The sequence below is a fragment of the Blennius ocellaris genome (assembly GCF_963422515.1).
Source record: "Blennius ocellaris genome assembly, chromosome: 2".
NCBI classification, from domain to species: Eukaryota; Metazoa; Chordata; class Actinopteri; order Blenniiformes; family Blenniidae; genus Blennius; species Blennius ocellaris.
Genome location: NC_137651.1, coordinates 528,584 through 549,870, shown reverse-complemented (window position 1 = coordinate 549,870; position 21,287 = coordinate 528,584). Strand labels below are relative to the sequence as shown.

The following is a 21,287-nucleotide window of genomic DNA, read 5'->3' as shown; positions in this document are numbered from 1 at the left end:
GTGTGTGTGTGTGTGTGTGTGTGTGTGTGTGTGTGTGTGTGTGTGTGTGTGTGTGTTGGGGGGTCTCTTTGAGCGTCCCCCCCGGTCGTGTCCAGCAGCCATGCCCACATTAAAAAAGCAGCAACAGGAGGAGACTCTTGGTCTCTTCCTGTTACAAGAGTAAAAACTGTTGTGACATCACAAGTCTCTCAATCTCATCATATTGTCATGTTGAAGCTGCTGAACAGGAGTTGGAAAAAACATTCCCAATAACTTTGTAGTTACTTTCAGCAGCTGTCGACAACATGCCCCCGGATCTCAACATAAAACCAAGTGGTTTTTCTAAAAACTCAGTTCTGATCACTGCCGGGCCTCCTGCTGATACATATTTAACCTTTGACCTTCATTCTCTGTTCTATTTATATCTGACTCACTTTTATTATCACATTCTTACTATTACTGCTATTTATTAGTACTAAGTTGTAGTCTGTTGTTGTACTATTTATCTATTTATTTATTTGCACTACCTGCTTGATGCAACTTTTTAATTAGGTCATTAAGGCCCAACTCCCAGCACCCCCACCCTTCCCCAGCGGGACCACCCCCAAACCAGAGCAGACCCTCCCCCACACAACCTCCCCAGTACCCCCCAGGCCAGGCCGCCACTCCCCAGGATAGATGCCAGCACCCCCCCAGATTGCAGGGCCGCCAACCACCCAAGCCTCAACGCCCCAGCCACAGATGACCCCAAGAGCCCCAAGGCGGTACTGTCGTCTTGTGTGAGTATGTGAGGGTGTGGGGGGTTTATGCTCCCGAGCTGCTGGCCTGCTATATATTCTATTTCTTTGTAAACCGTTTCTCTAAAGCAACATAAAAAAGTCAAATGTTTGGATTACAGCAGTTTATTTACTGAACAAGCTTTTTCTACCTCTAATTATTCATCTTCAATCACTAACTGATGTATTAGTGAAAGTTGGAATACATGTGAAAACTCAAGTAAAGTACAGATACTTCTGAACTCTACTTCAGTAATATAACAAAGTATTTTTAATTGGCTCCTTTAAGCCACTTAGTAAACCCAAACCAAGAAAGTTCAACACATCGAACAAGTATAATAATACTAAACAATGCATCAGTCCTCAGTGGCAAATAAACAAAATAAACAAAACAAAAACACAAGGATGTTGGTGCCGTTTGTTTCCATTTGACAGGAAATGTCTCAGATTTAATTAAATGAAACATTGAAAATAAGGTACCATGTTTAAAAAGAGCTTCTTCTAATTGCATCACATTTCATGTATATTGGACTGACGAGCGTGACACTGTGACAGACCAGCAACCTGTCCAGGGTGGATCCTGGCCTCGCCCACAGTAGCTGGGATCGGCTCCAGAACCCCCGACCCTGAATTGGATAAGCAGAATACAAGATGGAAGGATGGACGAGGAGCATGAAGCAATGGATTTCATGAGCCTAGATTGTAGTTTCCCCCTTCATTCATTACATGAGTAAATAAACACCAGACAGGAATGTTAACATGTGCTCATCATTGGTTCTGTTATGTCAGAAGGAGGGAGGTTTCCATTCCGCTTCTCATTCTCCTTCAGCTCTGTGGCGCCACCTGCTGGTGTTTGTGGCAGCTGCCGGTGTTTCACTTTGAACACGTCCCACCTCTCAGACAGCAGGTTTCTATTGAAGAGCTCAGACGTCAGGTAGGAGAAGAGCAAGATGGAGACCAGACCAGACACCATGGAGATGGTCTTAACCGGAGAGTACTGGACGTAGACGCCCTCCTCCAGAGTGCATCCTGGGAAATGGAGGATGACGGGCAGTCCCAGAGATGTGTGTCCACTGAGGAGTCGTACCCCCAGTCCCACCAGAAGGCCTATAAGAGCCCCGTAAGCATTGGACACTTTAGAAAAGAGGACACAGACGAGTTGAGGGAAGATGAGGACGTATGACACTTCGGCTCCAAGAAACCAGAAGAGCACACTGCTGTTTTTCAGGCTGGTCAGAGATGTTCCAGCCACACCCACCACAACCACAGCAGCACGGATCACCCACAGGGTCTCCCTGTCTGGTGCCTGGGGAGAAAACAATGAATTATAAACCAGATGTTCATTCATTCATTCTGTCAAATCATCCTTATTGGCTCCTCTCCATACAGTAAAACCATTGAATGGGGAGTTGGGTACTGTAGTAGTAAGAAGAAGCAGTTTAGTTGGATTCTAGATCAGCTCACCTTTGGTCTCAGGAGGTTCTTGTAGATGTTGTTGGTGAAAACTGAAGCAGCAGAAAGCAAAGCAGAGTCAGCTGACGACATGACGGCTGCAGCCACACATCCGATACCGATGATGGAGACGGAGGTCGGGGTGAGGTACTGCAGGGCGATGGGCAGGACCAGAGCTGCTTCCCCACGGTCGTATGGAGACGGAGAACCATAGGAGGTCATGTTCCAGTCTGAAGGACAGAAACAGGAGAATGAAAGAGTTCGACTGATAGACCTAAAATGGTTCATTCATTCATCTTCTATCCAACTTGGCCTGCATACGGTCCCAGTGGCAGTATGGAGAGACAATCAGCCCAGACACCCCTGTCTTCCTCCAACACTTCTGAAGGACGTCAAGCTTCTGGAAGACCAACCAAGAGATGTCATTTCTCCTGGTAGTTTGGACCGGGCTGAAGGGCTGAGTCAGACGTCCTTGGTTCAGTTAGAGGACACCAGTGGTTCTCTTAGCCGTTGTCCTGAACCACTTTAGCTGTCTCCTTTCACTGTGGAGGACCAATGGCTCCACCATGAGTCCTGACACTTGTATCCACAATCTCGTTCTTTCAGTCTTGGTGGAACACGGCGTCACTGAGTAGGTGGAGCAGGATCAGTAGGCTGGGGGAGCCGGAGTCTTCTGCCCCCTCTCTTTCCTCAGTGTGGTTCTGTGTACCACACTGAGGAAAGAGAGGGGGCGCTACTCTGCCAGAGTGACTCCTGACACCGCTCTGAGTGTCTGCGTGTTTATTATGTTTAATTCGTTGTTTTGAGTGGGTATCTTTGAAAATGGACTGCTTCAATGGACAGCTAACTACAACAGCACCTCATTGGCTTTGGACAGCTAACTACAACAGCACCTCATTGGCTTGGCCTGTGGCGGTTTTTAATGACTCTCCTGCCAGGAAACAGATTTTGTCCAGAGGAGGCATCAGAAACAGACTGAGGAGGAGAGGCAGCCGGCTGCTGTTACCGGCCATTGTGCTGTCAAATGTGCGATCGCTTCAAAACAAGACATGAACTTTCTACCTTCCTACAGTTCGATTGGGACTACTGACAGACCAGCCCCTTCTGCTTCATGGAAACCTGGCTCACCGGAGACACAGACCGGCAACTGGATGGATTGAACATAATTTGCTTTGACCGGGACTCAGTGAGAACCAGGAAAACCAGGAAATCGATTGGGGGCAGGCTCTGTATGGCCGTCAACAGTAAGTGGGCAACAAACTTTACAGTGAGAGAGACATAAAATGGTTCAACAAAGACATGAAAGTCTGCCTAACCCAGAAGAAAAGAACATTTCTTCAGGGGGACAAGCAGAGGGTGAAAGAGCTGGAGAAGGACTTCAGGAGACAGTCTGCCCTTGCAAATAATAACTACAGGAAAAAAGTAGAGGATAAATTGACATGTGAGAATGTGAGGGAGGTATGGCAGGGACTAAATATCATGATGGGCTGTGCCACCAAACCAACTGCAGCTGGTTGCAAAGACCCTGCCTCATTTGCAGAAGAACTAAACATCTTCAGTCTAAACATCTTCTTCAGTAGGTTCAACCAAAACAACGTCACAACACTTTAGTTGAACTGTCAGATTGACGACGAAGCCATCACTGTAGATGAGCAGCTTCTGAACAAGCAGCTTACTGAGGGTAAACCCTCACAAAGCTTCTGGTCCTGACAGGCTCAGGGGCAGGAGGCTGAGGGACTGTGCTCTACAGTTGGGACCAGTCATCACCAGACTGTTCCAGCACCTTTTGGACTCTGGCTGTGCTCTCAACCTGTGAAAGGAGTCTTTAAGCATCCCCATCCCCAAAAAGGCACGGGCTAAGGACACCAAAGACTTCAGGCCTGTGGCCCTCAAATCAGTCCTGTGCAAATGCATGGAGAGAGTGGTGTGTGACTTAATGTCACACATGTTGTCCGACTAACTGGATCCTCTCCAGTTTGCTTACAGCACAAAACGAGGTGTGGAAGATGCAAGCCTGACTCTTTTAGATACAGTTGTGGAAAACACGGACTCTGCACAACCACTTACTCAGATTTTATTTATGGATTTCTTCTCGGCTGTTAACACCGTAAACACTGACACTCTGCTGCACTGCCTCATGAACCTACAGATCCACCCAACTGGGATTTTATGGATACAAGACTTCCTCATGGCAAAACCACAGCAGGTGCTTTTAAATGGCTTTAAATCCAGTAGACGGGTTTTAAACATAGGGCTGTGCTTTATCCCCCATTCTGTTATCTGCCTACACGAACAACCTCACCTGTAGCAGGGAGGGAATGAGTCTTTTTAAATATGCCGATGACTTGGCCCTGGTGGCCCACATGGACAGTATGGAGGCTCCCATCCAGTACTAACTGGCAGTCAATGACCTGGCCACAACCTTCAGGGGGAAATCACTGGATCTTAATATCCAAAAGACAAAGGAGCCGTGCTGTGTGGGCAGGGACAGAGCAGCAGTTACACCTCAGCTTTTGAAACCCCTGATCATCCTGGGAGAACAGGTTGAACAGGTGGACTGCTTTAAGTATCTTGGGACACAGATAGACAGCCGCCTGTCCTTCCAAACACACTCCGACACCATTTACAGTAAAGCGCTCCAGCGCCTCCATCTTCTCAGGAAACTAAGGCACTTCAACATCAGTAAGAAGATTCTAATAATGGTTTACCGGTCACTCATAGAATCCATTATCACCTTCAATATCCCATCTTGGTACAACTTCCTCACCAGCAAACAGAAAATAAAACTATCCCGCATCACCGCCCAAGCCAGCAAAATAACTGTCTCAGCACAAACTCCACTGTCCCACCTGTATGAACACTCTGTGATCAGGGAAGCCATCCTGATCACAGAGGAACCCTCCCATCCCTTCCATCACTCCTTCACCCTCCTCCCCTCAGGCAGAAGATACAAAGTCCCACTGGCCAGAAAAACAATATACAAAAAATCATTCATTCCATCTGAAGTCACGGCCCTCAACAGCAGAGGAAACCTAATTCCAAGAACTGAACAACTTGCAGCCGGCCCGTTCCCTTCTCAGTGAATTTAAGTAATAATGTTGTTGTATACTGTCCTTTAATACTAGTTTTACAAGTGTTGCTGTTCTGTTCTTAATGACCTTTATGTGTGTGCATGTTAAGCATTTTTTGAGCCCTGTCAAAAGACACATTTCTGACACCCTTGGGTTAGACAATAAAACTCTATCAATCTATGTAAACTCTGTCAGAGCAGTCTTTGTGCTGTGAGAGGGCCTCAAACCTGATTGAAATGTCTGAGGACGTTGTTGGGATCGAGATGTCCTTGAAGCTGCAGGGTGACGACCTCTTCCAGAGTCGATATTAGAGGCCATAACATGGGAGACTTTACTCACTTGCACAGAGAAGGATTTGTAAACGAGTCTCTATGCAGACAACATCATTATATATGTGTATGAATTCATTACTGATGAGTTGTAGATGGCTGCTTTGTCAATGCTTGACGGAAACTGCTGATCATGAAGACGGACGCTTTTCTCTCCCTCCCTCCCTTATCTGCCCTTCTTGCTACGTCTTGTCTTGTATTTGTCAGAATCTAGTAGGAGCATCTCCCGACATCTCTAGCCCAGTGGTTTTCAACCTTTTTTGAGCCAAGACACACTTTTTTCTTTGGTAAAATCTGGAGTCACACCACCACCCGAAAATGTTAAAATGTGAAACTCTGTAGCTATTAACAATATAAAGTCATTCTCATCAATGCTTTATCAACAGGAATCAAATGAATACAGAAAAAAGTATTTCCCAATTTCTTTTTTTAATTTTGACTCCCTCAGTGTGAAACCTGGACCTGATGGATGAAGAGCTGAGATCCTGGTTCACATTCTTCCTTTTCAAAAACTTCTCCATCACTGTCACTGACACAGTACTTTGATACAAGATGGGAGCAGGAGGTGGAGATTAACCACACTGACGTCTGTTAAGTTTCATTTCACTGGCAACGTGTTGTGAGTATTGTGGCGAGCACGGAGTTGGTCGCTGCAGGGCATGATGGGAGTTCAGGTTATGTGTTGCTGGAGGTAATTGAGGGTTATTGTTGGGGTTGTTGTGTGTGTTGGTTTGTGCTTGTGTTGTGTTTTTGTTCCTCGGTTCAGATAGTTCATTATTTCGTCTAGTTTGGTTTGTTGGATGTTGGTGTGCAACCATGAGTGAGAAATGTGTTGTGTGGAGTGTCATCCTGTTATGAAGTTCCGTTTGCGGGCGTTCATGTCAAAATAAAAGCCTCTGGTGATCAGCTGGTAGAAAAGAATCTCGATGCAGAACAATTCTTCTGCGGCGCTCGCCACAGTATTTATACTAGATTACTCTACACACAAATGTTTTTTTTAGAAAAACTGTGAAATTGGATAATTTCCCACAGAACACCTGACTATATCTCGTGGAACACCAGTGTGCGGCACAGTGGTTAAAAAACACTGCTCTAACTAAACCGACATGATAGAATTGATCATTTGGTCTCTCAATGCAATTGACCAACTTTATTTGACAAACAGAATGTGCAGAGGAGAGCCTTTCTGTCCATACAGAACGTTTGCTGCTGGATACATGTTGGACTCCTGAAGCAGTTGGTGAATCGTGTGTCTCTCCATCCTTTCCAGCGAGGATGTGGACGACGTCTACATAATTGGACTTATAATAACAAGTATACTGCTGATTGGAGCCGGCAGTTTCCTGATCGATGGCAAAGTTCAGCATGACACTGGCAGCTGTTCTGGGAAGGCTGCCAGCCATCACTGATGGACTGTGCAGAGCTCTTACACTCAGACTCATGATAAATGAACTCAAAATTAAGCAGGGTGTGACTGTTGAACATCTCTGCTGGATGGAGTCCAACTTGAAGAAGTAGACAATTGGGCTGGAAGCTATAAGGGCCATGACATTCGGATATAATGGATTCACTGCAGAGAGACTGAGGACTCAAGGCCGAAACAAACTGCTCAGCCTGAAAACAATTATCAACATGTTAACTCTCCCAGACAGCCGGTAGACTGGTTTATTTACATCCTCCAGGGTGTTTATGCAGATGGACACTCTGTCCCTCCTTATTTTCTCAATGCCGCTCCACCTAGAACCTTGTCTCTGAATCGGAACTATCGAAGGTGGTCCCATGCCATCAGACGACTGACTGATCTATAGGACCAGGCTCAATCTCACAGCCCTTTAAAGAAACCAGGAAACACTTTGATCTTCTGCCTCAGCAGGAGCCTCCAGAGGGACAATTTTTCAAAATGACATTAGATTTTACTTGACCATAACACAGAAACCATTTTTCACAATTGACTGCAGTAGGTGAAGCTGTTGATTACCTGTAGACGACACGGCCGCCCCGAGCAGTACGAGAGGAATCATAAATACAAGAAAGATGAAAGCAGCAACAAAGCATGTGAGCTTGGCCGTCGCAGTAGAAGAAGACGACAAGATTCTCTGGTGGATGGCCTGATATCCCAGACTGCCCAGTGCCTTCAAAACAAAATGCAGTAAATTACAAATTAAATCTGCTGATTTTCTTCCCTGAATTTAGTTTTGAAGTGTCAGAAACACAAATGACATGAGCTGTCCTCGTGCAGTGAGATTGTAGGAGATGATATTACTTGATGTTGTTGCCTCATCTTACCAAGGAGCAGAACTCATCAATCAGTAACCATGTCTTTCTAACGTCTGGTGTGCCAATCCATGGAGAGTGTAAAGAGTTGTTCAGCAGAGTCTGGCTGATGTTCACGGTGTGAGGGTTCATCATGACGAAGGGAACACAGACAACCTGTAGGAAAAAGACAAGGAACAATAAATACACAGAGCCTGTGAGGTTTTCTTTCTAGCCCTCCTTGAACCGGATCAGATTATATAGAAATATACTTTAGTTGTTAGGGTTAGGGTTTGGGTTAACCCTAACCCTAACCCTAACCCTAGCCCTTCCACCAGCCTTGCCAGGGGGCAAGGATACTGAATGATTTGTCGTTCCTTTCTTTCCTCCTCTTCTTCCTCTTCTGCCTAAATAAAGTCACATTTGACCTCTTCACCATGCTCCCTCCATCTCGATGATGTCACTGTAACTACACCTTGGGAGAACATTGTTCTGTAATTTACAGTATTGAGCAACGAGATCTCAATTCAACTTTGGCCAGTTCACCTGCATGTGCTTGGTATCAAAATAAAAGCTCCAAAGTCCTTCAAATTAATAGTCCTCATTTAGTAAAACCTTCCAAATGGATATTACATGGTTAGCTAGGCGAGGGCCTTTCATAATAAAATTTTCAACCACTTTGAAAAAACCTTTTTGAAAGGCCATCATTTTAGAAAACGATGGCCCTTCCTATAAAAATAGCAGAGACACTGAAGAAGATGTAGTTTATATGTTTGGCCACTAGTGGGTGCTGTAATGGCACCACACACACACACACACACACACACACACACACACACACACACACACACACACACACACACACACACACACACACACACACACACACACACACTCCAGCAGCCTTTACCAAGCTGATGAAGATGAGGACGAGCTGTATGACATCAGTGTAGGCCACGGAGTAGAGGCCTCCCAGCAGGGTGTAGACCACGGCCACGGCAGCAGAGATCCAGATGCAGACGGAGAAGGACACATCCAGGACCACACTCATGGTTCCTCCTGTCAGACACCGTCAGGATTGGTCCACAGCACAGCAGCCAATGAGCATCACAGTAACGCCGGGATAAAGCCTCGTTTACACCACCACGTTTCAAGTGAAAACTCAGTGTTTTGGTTTCAGAAAGGTTTCACGTTTACACTGCAACATTCTGAAAACACTGTTTGTTTCCATGGAAACGGCAGAAACGTGCTGCAGAAATGATGTAGTTTTCATGGTGGGCCACTCGGTGCAGAGAACAAAGAGCTCTAAACATTAACACTGGGAGAACATTCTAGTGGACAGACCACCAAGTCTGATTGTTATCAAGGTGACTGTCAAAATAAAACTACCAAGTCCCAGGAGAATGGATTTTTACCAAGTCCAATCAGTGTTGCTGGTACCCAGGTCACATCCACCATAAGTGAAAGCAGACTCAGTCCAGCTGCAGCGATTTTTCCATATTTCAAGTGAAACGGATCCATCATGGTGACACATTTCATGTCTCTCATCGGCTTCGCAAAGAACAAACCACCTGAGGAGAAAAGTGCAACAGAAGGAGACAAAAAGTATACAGTGTTTTTGAAGATTAGAGATCAAACACTGATGAACAATTATGTAATAACTTGTCAGCCATTTTTTGGCATCTGTTTTTAATAAATGAAGGTTTGGTTTCCAATGTTTACGCTGATAAAATAACATTTCAACATTGAGTACTCTGATTCCAATACACATCATAGACATCCACAACACTCTATTCATTTATGTTTCTGAGTTTTATGTATTGGACAGATTATGGTGGCTGGAAAAATCACTAACGGAAGCATGTATTTCTCAATATATTGAAAAATGAGGACTGCTCAACGCTCAATTCCAAGACAAACCCACTTTAACAACAGCATTCAAGAACCAACTAGATCGAACTGGATTGTGTTTCTCTGGTGTTGGTTGTTTGATGTTGGTTTGTTCTTGTCTAATTCCAGTTTGTACTGGTCTGATGCTGGGTTGATGGTTTTCTTCTTCTTTCTGATGGTTTTTACTGGTCTGATTCTGGTTTTGCTGGTTTAAGTTGTTTTGATGCTTTTTGAGTCTTGCTCAGAATCAGAAATATTTTTATTTCCAGGTATTGTTTTCACAATAAGAAGAAAATGTTCTTGTGGGTTGGTACAACACAGGGGTCGGCAACCTTTAATGCTCAAAGAGCCAATTGGACCCGTCTCACTCTGCTCACGACACCCAAAGAGCCGCATGCTTTTTATTTTGACACTCCACTGGAAGACCATGCCAGGAGGACAGGACACACAAAACCTCCTTCACTGCTGGTTGACAACTTACAACTAATGAAACTAAACTACATGAACTAAGCAACAAAAATACAACAAAACACAATTATTACCAACACTCCAACATAACATAACCCCCAATAATTACATTTAAAACACGACAAACAGAAACTCCCATGATGCAATGCAGCTCTCAGCTCCTTTATTGCTACACATTATTAAAATGGAAGATAAATGTGTGAGATCTGGATTGTTAGAACCATGAGTGTGATGGTGTGTCTTTAATGTCCTGTAGTTGTTGTGTAATTCACTAGAATGTTCCGTCACTCTCAACAAGTCTGCAATGAACCTCCTGGAACTGTCGGGTTTTACTGTGAAAGGTACAGGAAGCTCCCAGCTTCAGATACCAGTTGAGTCGCTGTCATGACCTGCAGCCGCAATTCTACCTTCTTCATGCCATTATTGTTGCGTGATGACGTTACATCAGTGCGTCGTTCACGACCCTACATTTTACCACTCTTTGTAGCGGGACTGCGCTCTGGGTGGCTTTGCCTCATTACGTCCCGCTCCGGGATGGACTGCAGTGGGACAAGGCTCGAGGAGCCGCAGTGGAGCGATACAACGACCACATAACTGCAGATGCTACACTGATCGGCCTGTCGGTCTCACGCTCCATCTTCCCCACTCCAATGGAACATTGTTCATGGGACATGGAACAAGAAAACATGTATTAGTTAATATAAGAATTAAAGTGTTCAAGATATAATTTTGATGTTACTATATAATCTCCAGTAAACCTGTGATGTAGGGATGCCCCACAATTCAAGGGCAAGTGTCCCCTGAAGACAGGTGTCCTCTCTTTGGAGAGACGGGTCATGAGGACAAATTGTGGGACCAGTTATATATATATAGTTTCACCCTGAGTGACCAGACTGGTAAAATATTACTATAATAACCTTTAAATGTACTAGTATACTAGTATAAATCCTCTATAAGCTCCTTGCTTGGTGGGACCAGATAGAGCCTCTTGATGGTTTTGGCCAACGGGCCTGATGCTCTTTACTGGAAAGGGAAAGTTCAACTTAAGTATGCGTGACATCAAAATCATCATCCAGGCTGTGCACTAGGCTCCGCCCCTCGGCGGGGATTTTCTGGATCGTTACTTTACATTATGGAACATTAAGGAAGTGAAGCAGGAGCACAGAATGGAGGCAAGCCTGTATCACCTCTGACCTGAATATTCTAATAATCTGGTCCAGCCCAAGTATTTTGGTCATTTCAATGTCGTTAAGCTTGAAATCTTCCAGCAAAACCAGGCCTTTGTCTGCGTTCAGCAGGTTGTCCTCATTAAGGTGTGTTAACAGTTCAATATGTGTTGATGCTCAGTGAGGTGTGACCCAGTAAAGGGTGTTGCTCTTACCAGGTCGCTCCTCAGAGGTCCTACTCTATTGCTATATTGGCCAGATGCTGGTTTCTGGGGGGGGTTTTAACTGGTCTGATGCTCTGGAGATGCCAGCTCATGTCTGTCTGTGATGCTCACAGATAGTTTGATCATATTGACCGTTTCAAAGAAATTGATTTCTTTGCAGAAACACAAACCAACATCTGGGCAGAAAATGTTCCTTGTTTATCATGGTGTGTTTGAAGAACTCTTCAATTCTCTTCTGTTTTGAGTGTTTCTCAAATCCAGATGAGCAGTAGCCTGGCAGATATGACTGTAACTCTTACCAACAATGAACCCCAAACTGTCTGCAGTGAACAAGATGAGTGTCCAGATCAGTCCCATTGACGGTGTGTACATCATCTCCACAGTGCCAACAATCAGACCTCCTCCGACCCACGTGGCTGAGAGATGGATCACAAAACACAGAATCACTGAACAAATAACAGCCAAACGACTAAATTCTCACCAGCTTCCAATGTTCCTCTATCCAGGGTTGAGGGATAAAAAGTATCAGTTGTGGAGGCGGAGAATGAGGAGACGGACGAAGGAGTCGAGTTGCTTTTCCTTTATTTTCTCCAACCGTCTGACAGTTCACCTGTCAGATAACCAACCCCCAGTGTCACCGCACTTCCCCTTATAACCCCTCCCACTATCAACACCACACCACGTGACCGACACACCCACTCCATTCTGCTTGGGAGAACCTCCCTCTCAGGTGCACACCACACAGGCCCCCCCCCGAACAATCAGAATGGTATTACAAGTTTTACAAAAAAGAAATTATTATTATTATTTTTTTTTTTAGTCCCACTTGGGTGGTCTGCACAGCCGACCATATCGGCTGCGTTGCACCACCACAGGAGGAGGTGCAGGTACCGGCACCGGGGTCACTGCAGGTGCAGGCGCTGTGGCAGCTGACGACTTGGGGGGGAGCCCACGTCTTGGGGGCTGTGCCACTTCCACCTTCAGGCGGTCCAGTGAAACCCGGACCCGTTTACCCCCCATGTCCACCACAAAGTTCTTTGTCCCTGCCTCCAGGACATGAAAGGGGCCGTCGTATGGTGGCTGAAGTGGGGAACGGTGAGCGTCATGCCTGATAAAGACATATTTTGCTGCCATCAGGTTTTTTGGGACGTATGACCGGGGAAGGCAGTGATGAACTGGGACCGGGTCGAAGGTGTGGACTGCCCCGTTGAACCTTGGTCGTCCTGCTGTGACCCCCCAGGGTTCCGATGGCTGTGGCAGGAACTCCCCAGGGACCCGTAGTGGCTGCCCCAACACCAGCTCCGCAGATGATGACTGGAGATCTTCCTTCGGAGCCGAACGCAGGCCCAACATGACCCATGGCAGTCGGTCAGCCCAGTTGCTGTCTGTGAGAGTGGCTCGGAGCGCGGCCTTCATTGTGCGATGGAAACGCTCACACAGTCCATTGGCCTGTGGGTTGAATGCCGTTGTCCGATGCAGCTGCACTCCCAGGCCTTTAGCCACCTCTGTCCACAGCTCGGAGGTGAACTGGGAGCCTCTGTCCGAAGTGACGTCCAATGGCGTGCCGAACCGTGCCACCCAGGTGGCTATGAAAGCACGAGCCACCTCTGCCGACGTCGTTGAAGCCAGCGGGACCACCTCTGGCCACCTGGTGGTCCTGTCCACCATGGTGAGGAGGTGAGTAAAGCCTTGGGAGTGAGGCAGCGGACCCACCAAGTCCAGATGCACATGGTCAAACCTCCGTTCCGGGACCAGGAACGGCTCTAGGGGGGCTTTGGTGTGACGCTGTACCTTGGACCGCTGACACGCCACACAGGAGGCTGCCCAGCTCCTGACGTCCTTCTTGAGGCCCGGCCAGACAAACTTTGCCTCCACCAGCTTCACTGATGCTCTCACGCCTGGATGCGATAGGGCATGAACAGCATCAAAAACCTGCCGTCTCCAGCCAGCAGGTACCATGGGGCGGGGGTGACCTGTAGACACGTCGCAGAGGAGTGTGGCACCATCGTCGTGGAACCGCAAATCCTGCAGCTGTAGACCTGTGGCGGCGGTCCTGAAGGCCTGGATGTCAGAGTCTGCCTGCTGGTCGCTGGCCATGGCAGTGTAGTCCACCCCAAGGTGCACAGAGTCCAGTCTGCCTGCTGGTCGCTGGCCATGGCAGTGTAGTCCACCCCAAGGTGCAGTCCACATGTGCCCGAGAGAGGCAGTCGGCCACAGCATTGCTTTTTCCAGCCACGTGCTGAATGTCTGTGGTGAACTCTGAAATGGCGGAAAGGTGGCGCTGCTGCCGCCCAGACCATGGCTCCGAGGTCTTGGACATGGCGAAGGTGAGGGGCTTGTGGTCCACAAAGGCAGTAAACCGCCGACCTTCCAACAGGAACCTAAAATGGCGGACAGCGAGGAAAAGAGCCAAAAGTTCTCTGTCCAACGTGCTGTACTTCCTCTCATTGTCGCGCAGTTGTTTGCTGAAAAACGCCAGAGGCTGCCAGGCTCCAGCCCCCCATTGTTCACATACTGCCCCCACTGCGTAGTCCGAGGCATCGGTGGTGAGCGCTACCGGTGCCGTGGGAGATGGGTGGGCCAGCATGGCGGTGTTGGAGAGCGCAGCCTTGGCCTTTTCGAAAGCCAGGATCCTCTCTGCGGACCAGTTCACGTCCTGCTTGGCCTTTCCGCCCCTCAGTGCTTCATAGAGAGGCCGCATCAGCTGAGCTGCATGTCTGATGAAGCGGTTGTAAAAGTTCACCATGCCCAGGAACTCTTGCAGTGCCCTGATGGTCTTTGGGCGCGGAAAAGCAGTGATTGCTTTCACCTTAGCCGGTAAGGGCACCACTCCCAGTGCTGACACATGGTGGCCCAGAAACTCAATCTCTGAGAGTCCAAAACAACACTTAGCTGGGTTCACGATCAGTCCATGCTCCTGCAGTCTTTCAAAAAGCTGAAGCAGGTGTAGCAGGTGCTCCGCGGGCGAGGCGCTGGCCACCAGGATGTCATCCAGGTAGATGAAGAGGAAAGGTATGCCCCTTAACACGGAGTCCATCAAGCGCTGGAAAGATTGTGCTGCACCTTTCAGACCAAATGGCATCCGCAGAAACTCGAATAGTCCAAAAGGTGTGATCACTGCAGTTTTGGCTACATCCTGCGGGTGGACTGGTACCTGGTGGTAGCCTCTCACCAGATCCACCTTGGAAAATATTACCTTCCCTGCCAGGTGGACAGAAAAGTCTTGGATGTGTGGAACAGGGTACCGATCATGTGCCGTGACCGTATTAAGGCGTCGAAAATCCCCACAAGGCCTCCAACTCCCATCAGATTTTGGGACCATATGCAATGGGGATGCCCACGGGCTGTCAGAGCGTCGCACGATACCCAGTCTCTCCATAGTGGCAAACTCCTCCTTAGCAATCGCCAGCTTTGCCGATCCAGTCGGCGGGGGCGAGCAAACACCGGCGGCCCAGCCGTGGGGATATAATGTTCCACTCCGTGTTTGACTACGGCTGCTGAAAAGGTGGGGACTGTCAGTTCAGGAAACTCTGCCAGGAGCCACTGGTACACATCCCCCGAAGCCAAGATATTAGCAAGGGACACCACCTCTCCTTTCCCCAAAGTGCAGGAGAAGGAGGAGAATGAGACGGCGTCCACTAGGCGGCGATTCACCATGTCCACTAAGAGTCCATGCGCACACAAAAAAATCTGCTCCCAGGATGGGCACGGACACAGCAGCCATCACAAAATCCCATCCGAACTGACGGCCATTAAAACACACATTCACGAACCTGGTGCCAAATGTGCGGATGGAAGTCCCGTTAGCAGCATCCAGAGGCGGCCCTTTACCGCCGCTCTCGACGTCGGTGAAGGAGGCGGGAATGATGCTCCGCTGGGCCCCGGTATCCACGAGGAAGCGCCTCCCGGATACAGAGTCTTTAATGAAGAGCAGCGTTCCGATGTCCCCGGCGCTCATGGCTGCTAACGAGTGCCGGGTCTGGCGTTTCCCTGCACAGAGAAGGAGCAGGGCGCCGTGCAGCGCTTGGCTCTGCTCCCGAACCGCCGGTGAAAAAAACACAGCTGGTTGTCATTCCTGCGCCGATCCGTAATCGTCCCGACTGCAAACTGCGCTTCCTCCTCCGGCCGGTGTTCCGGTGGCTCCGGCAGGACTGCATGCACCCCGTACTGCCGTGATGCGAGCAGGAGCTTGTCTGCCTCTTCCGCCAGCCCCCGATAGTCCTTTGTGTGCACGAGTGGAGAACTCGCCAGTGCCGTGCGGACCGGAGCTGGGAGTTGACGCAGAAACAGGTGGATAAACAGGAACTCCGCGTCCCCCGATCCCCGCAGCGCCAACATGTTCTCCATCAGCTCCGTTGGTTTACCGTCTCCCAAGCCGTTGAGAGACAGGAGACGCTCGGCTCGCTCGGCGTCGGAAATCTGGAACAGCCGCAGGAGCAGAGTCTTGAGGGCGGAGTACTTTCCTTGCGCCGGTGGGTCCCGGAGCAGCCCCATCACTCGGCGGGTGGTGGAAGAGTCCAGAGCTGCGACGGCGTGATAATACTTGGTGTCGTCGGCCGTGACTCCCCGGAGGTGGAACTGTGCCTCGATGTGCTGGAACCATGGTTCCGGATGATGTGGCCAAAACTCCGGTAATTTTACCGCTGCGGCGTACACCACGGGCGCACTGGCCGCCGCGCCGCCGGGGATTGTACTGCTGCTGGCTCCGGTTGACATGTTCGTTTGTCAGGGTCACCAATGTGGAGGCGGAGAATGAGGAGACGGACGAAGGAGTCGAGTTGCTTTTCCTTTATTTTCTCCAACCGTCTGACAGTTCACCTGTCAGATAACCAACCCCCAGTGTCACCGCACTTCCCCTTATAACCCCTCCCACTATCAACACCACACCACGTGACCGACACACCCACTCCATTCTGCTTGGGAGAACCTCCCCCTTAGGTGCACACCACACAGTAATAAAATGATTGGCAGGACAGAGGCCTATTCACAGTAACTGCTAACAAACAAACTGCTTTCAGTACATTGGTGAAGTTCAACAGGTACTGGAAACACTAGATAATGTCCTGTTACTTTAATGTACTCTGACTTCAGCTAAAGCAGACTTGCTGTGCTTCTTCTTCCGTCAAGACAAATAGTGTGGAAACATACTTGCACTCAAAAACACATTTTGTCCAAGTGGACATGAAGGTGAAAACAGTTATCAGCAGCAACAAAAACAGCCGTTCAATGTGAAGCAGCATAGACTGAGATATGGGCGTGTCTTGTTTTGGTTTCTCCGCATGTCAATCTTCCTGGAGGCGGGGCTTCTCCAGCTCTGTGATGTCAGCAAGGTGGTGCCGCGTCATCAAATAGAATCAAGGTGTTGAGCCCCCCCACCAGTTAGAACAGCAAAAGATCACTGTGAACTCAAGCTTGAGGGAATCAATGAAAAAAACACTTTGGGATGTTTAAGAACCCCAAATAGCACTTTTCAAGGATTCAAGGATTCAAGGATTCAAGGATTTTTTATTGTCATATCAAAAGGAAATGATACGAAATTTGGACTCAGGTCCCGGTAAGCCAGTAATAAAAATATATAGAGCGTAAAATATATACATATACAAGAGCAGAAATGTAAAGTGTAAAGTGTTTGTAGTGCAAAATTGTGAGGGAGTCTATGGAACATGGCTTTTATGATGTTTAAAGCACAGAAAAGTCGATTTAGGATAATATGGGTCCTTTAATGTATTCTGACATCAGCTAAAGCAGATTATAGAGCATCTTCCTCCTCTGACACCAGATTGTAGAGCATCTTCCTCCTCGAACATCAGATTATAGAGCATCTTCCTCCTCTGACACCAGATTGTAGAGCATCTTCCTCCTCTAACATCAGATTATAGAGCATCTTCCTCCTCTGACACCAGATTGTAGAGCATCTTCCTCCTCGAACATCAGATTATAGAGCATCTTCCTCCTCTGACACCAGATTGTAGAGCATCTTCCTCCTCTAACATCAGATTATAGAGCATCTTCCTCCTCTAACATCAGATTATAGAGCATCTTCCTCCTCTGACACCAGATTATAGAGCATCTTCCTCCTCTGAAACCAGATTATAGAGCATATTCCTCCTCTGACATCAGATTGTAGAGCATCTGCCTCCTCTGACACCAGATTATAGAGCATCTTCCTCCTCTAACATCAGATTATAGAGCATCTCACTCCCCTAACATCAGATTGTAGAGCATCTTCCTCCTCGAACATCAGATTATAGAGCATCTTCCTCCTCTGACACCAGATTGTAGAGCATCTTCCTCCTCTAACATCAGATTATAGAGCATCTTCCTCCTCTGACATCAGATTGTAGAGCATCTTCCTCCTCTGACACCAGATTATAGAGCATCTTCCTCCTCTGACACCAGATTATAGAGCATATTCCTCCTCTAACATCAGATTATAGAGCATCTCACTCCCCTAACATCAGATTATAGAGCATCGTCATCATCTGACACCAGATTATAGAGCATCTTCCTCCTCTAACACTAGATTATAGAGCATCTTCCCCCTCTGACACCAGATTATAGAGCATCCTCCTCCTCTAACATCAGATTATAGAGCATCTCAATCCCCTAACATCAGATTGTAGAGCATATTCCTCCTCGAACATCAGATTGTAGAGCATCTTCCTCCTCGAACATCAGATTATAGAGCATCTTCCTCCTCTGACACCAGATTATAGAGCATCTTCCTCCTCTGACACTAGATTATAGAGCATCTTCCTCCTCTAACATCTAGATTATAGAGCATCTTCCTCCTCTAACATCAGATTATAGAGCATCTTCCTCCTCTAACATCAGATTATAGAGCATCTCACTCCCCTAACATCAGATTATAGAGCATCTTCCTCCCCTAACATCAGATTATAGAGCATCCTCCTCCTCTAACACTAGATTATAGAGCATCTTCCTCCTCTAACACTAGATTATAGAGCATCAAAGCCGTCAGACTTTACTTCAGACACTCGTGGCCTCAGAGGAACGACGTTCCTCCGGTAGAACCCCGTTATAACTCACACTAAACATTTCTGGAAGAGAGCAGATGGCAGTCTTTGTCTCTTGCTGAAAAGGCCATGTTTTATTGAATTATAGTGTTTAATCGTGTCGTTTAGCAGGTCCTTGTGCCGCTGCTCATCTGCTCACTTTGTCAATAGTTTCCGTTCAGCCATAATTAGCACTTTTTCCAAGTGTTGGATCAGGGTGTGTTTCTTTCTCCATCTGAGATCTGATGTTCTGAGAAGTTATCAACCTGGAAACCAACGTTAGCTCTGCCGCACACAGACACAGGGTCTGCATGCTAATCTTTATTTACTAACTTGTTTCTAACAACCTACACATTTCACATCAAAGACAACATCACACATGGAACTGAACACCACCTGATGGCTCCAGACGTTTTACAAAGCGAATCACATTCACATCAACTCATTTTAATCTGGGCTTTTTAACAGAGACACACAGGAAGCAGTCGTTCGTCTCACTGCTATGACTCTTTGGGTTTGTCCAAAATGCTCCACCTTTCCCTGTGGATGACTTCATAGGGTTAAGCAAAGGTATTACAAGCTGTATACCATTGCATAAACTGAACTGAATTGTGAAGTGTGCTAAAAATAGACACAAGCAGGTTCAGTTTGCTGCGTTCCAAATAACACCATGACTAACATCATACATCAACATAATTTATGAGTGGGTTCACAAATTCTCAAGCATGTAGCAACAAGTCTGATCACAAACAGTGGAGAACTTTCAGAAGTAATAGATTACACCCTGGACATGAGCCAGTTTGCATTAACTCCACCCAGTAAGGTCACAGGCTCTTATGTAGATGTAGGAGGCAGTTTAAAGTCATGAAAGTAGATATTTGTTCTCACTATCATATTGGAAGGAAAGATTAAAGTACAGATATCTAAAATACTTTCATATTATTGGCTGTAGAAATACTTCATTAATGGTCACTTCTGTTTAAAACTGAAAAATACACAGACATTCGACTGAAACTTGTAATATAGTTTTATACTGAAGAACTGAAGCACCAATTCTTTATTCCTTATTGGACACTTGATGTATTTGTTTACTATTTCAGATGATCTTTACAATTTCAATACTTTAGTGTACGTTGTACATTTCAGGAACTTTACAGGGAGGATAGAAAGTTCTCTGGCTTGTTAACATCACTTCATTGAGCAGTTTCTATTTGACCTGCAGAGTTTACATCTATTATTTAGACTGGAGGAGCTCCAACCCTTAAAACCAACCAAAACTCTGAGAATTGTTAAATTGTGTAAAGGAGTCGTGCAACACGTCCCTTGTCTCATTGTTATGTATTTGATCAACTAGCTGGAAAAGTGCATGTTGTATCTGTAATCTAATGTATATTTAACTCATACAATGTGTCTCACCTTTAATTCAGGGCGTCGTTTGAAATCTGAATTTTTTTAATTAGAATTTTTAAAATGTATTTTGGCAGTCTTCAGAAAACTAAACAGAACAAAGAACACTTAATTGTCCAACTGATCAGGTGAATGGGTGGAGGTCCAAATGTTCTTGTCATTACCTCGAGTGGTGTCTGACTACACTGTAGTCTTCTCGATCTCCTCCAGATACTTTGTGATTACTCAGTGGGTCATGAAATCCTCACCTGTCATGGTGAAGATCCCCACCAGCCAGCCGATGCCTCGGTTCCCCAGCAGGGCCATCTCCATCCCAGTGGCTGCACTCTTCTTCTGCTCCCGTCTGGACTTGAAGGAGGCCCAGACGCCGGTCCCGAGGACCAGCAGGTAGAAGACTGCCATCACCACGGCACCGGGGACGTTGACGGCCATGATGGACCACCGCAGACTGTCTGAGGTGTGACTGACTGAACAAGTGACTGCTGGTGGTGAACATTGAAGTGATCAGGGAACAAATCCTCCCTCGTCTGAGCTAATCAGTCTGGTCAAACCAGTTTTGTGTCGTGTAGAGATAAAAACCATGTTGCTCAATGCAGTAGTGCTTAGACAGATGTGGAGAGAAAATCAAACTTACTTATGTAATGGTGCCTAAAATGTTTTATATGGGGAAGTTGTACAATATGAACAAAGTAATAAATCTGTCATATATGTTGGGACCTGTGTCAGAGTGATGATGTCACGGCCTATGTCTGTGCTGTATTTATCTTTCTTTCTTTATTAGTATATTTCCAGAGGATGGTACACATTAATGGACACTCAGTAGTCACTTTGTGTAAATGCACCAGATTTAGCCATGGGCTACTTTATATCCATAGTCCTCGTACATTCAAGACAACAACAATTATTTAAAAACAAACATGGACATAGAGTATATACCCTATTTACAACCACCCCTGTGATATAAACACATTTCCCAGTCTAGAACATTTAATCAGGTCTTACAATTGATCACAAGATTGATTAGCCTTTAACCAGAGTTTCAGCTCTTTTTCAAATGCAGTAAAAGTGGAAGATTCTCTAATGGTAATTGGAAGATGATTCCAGCTTTAGGTACATATAGGTACATATATACGCATATAGGTACATATATGTGCATAAAATATAGGACATATATGTACCTATATGCACATATAGTGTGCATATATATGTGCATATAGGTACCTATATGCGTATATATGTACCTATATGTGCATTTA

General features: G+C 46.6%; 1 protein-coding gene across 1 annotated transcript; it reads right to left on the bottom strand.

Moving 5' to 3' along the window:
- Positions 1-1,027: 1,027 nt before the first annotated feature.
- On the bottom strand, positions 1,028-20,463 carry LOC308141948 (high affinity choline transporter 1-like; the record flags this gene model as incomplete). The annotated part of the gene is made up of 8 exons (XM_080512218.1): positions 1,028-2,061; positions 2,220-2,437; positions 7,586-7,739; positions 7,894-8,037; positions 8,771-8,919; positions 9,276-9,431; positions 11,908-12,024; positions 20,280-20,463. 8 exons carry the CDS (start codon positions 20,461-20,463, stop codon positions 1,510-1,512), a joined length of 1,674 nt encoding a protein of 557 aa, XP_080368344.1. The 3' UTR covers positions 1,028-1,509.
- Positions 20,464-21,287: the final 824 nt, after the last annotated feature.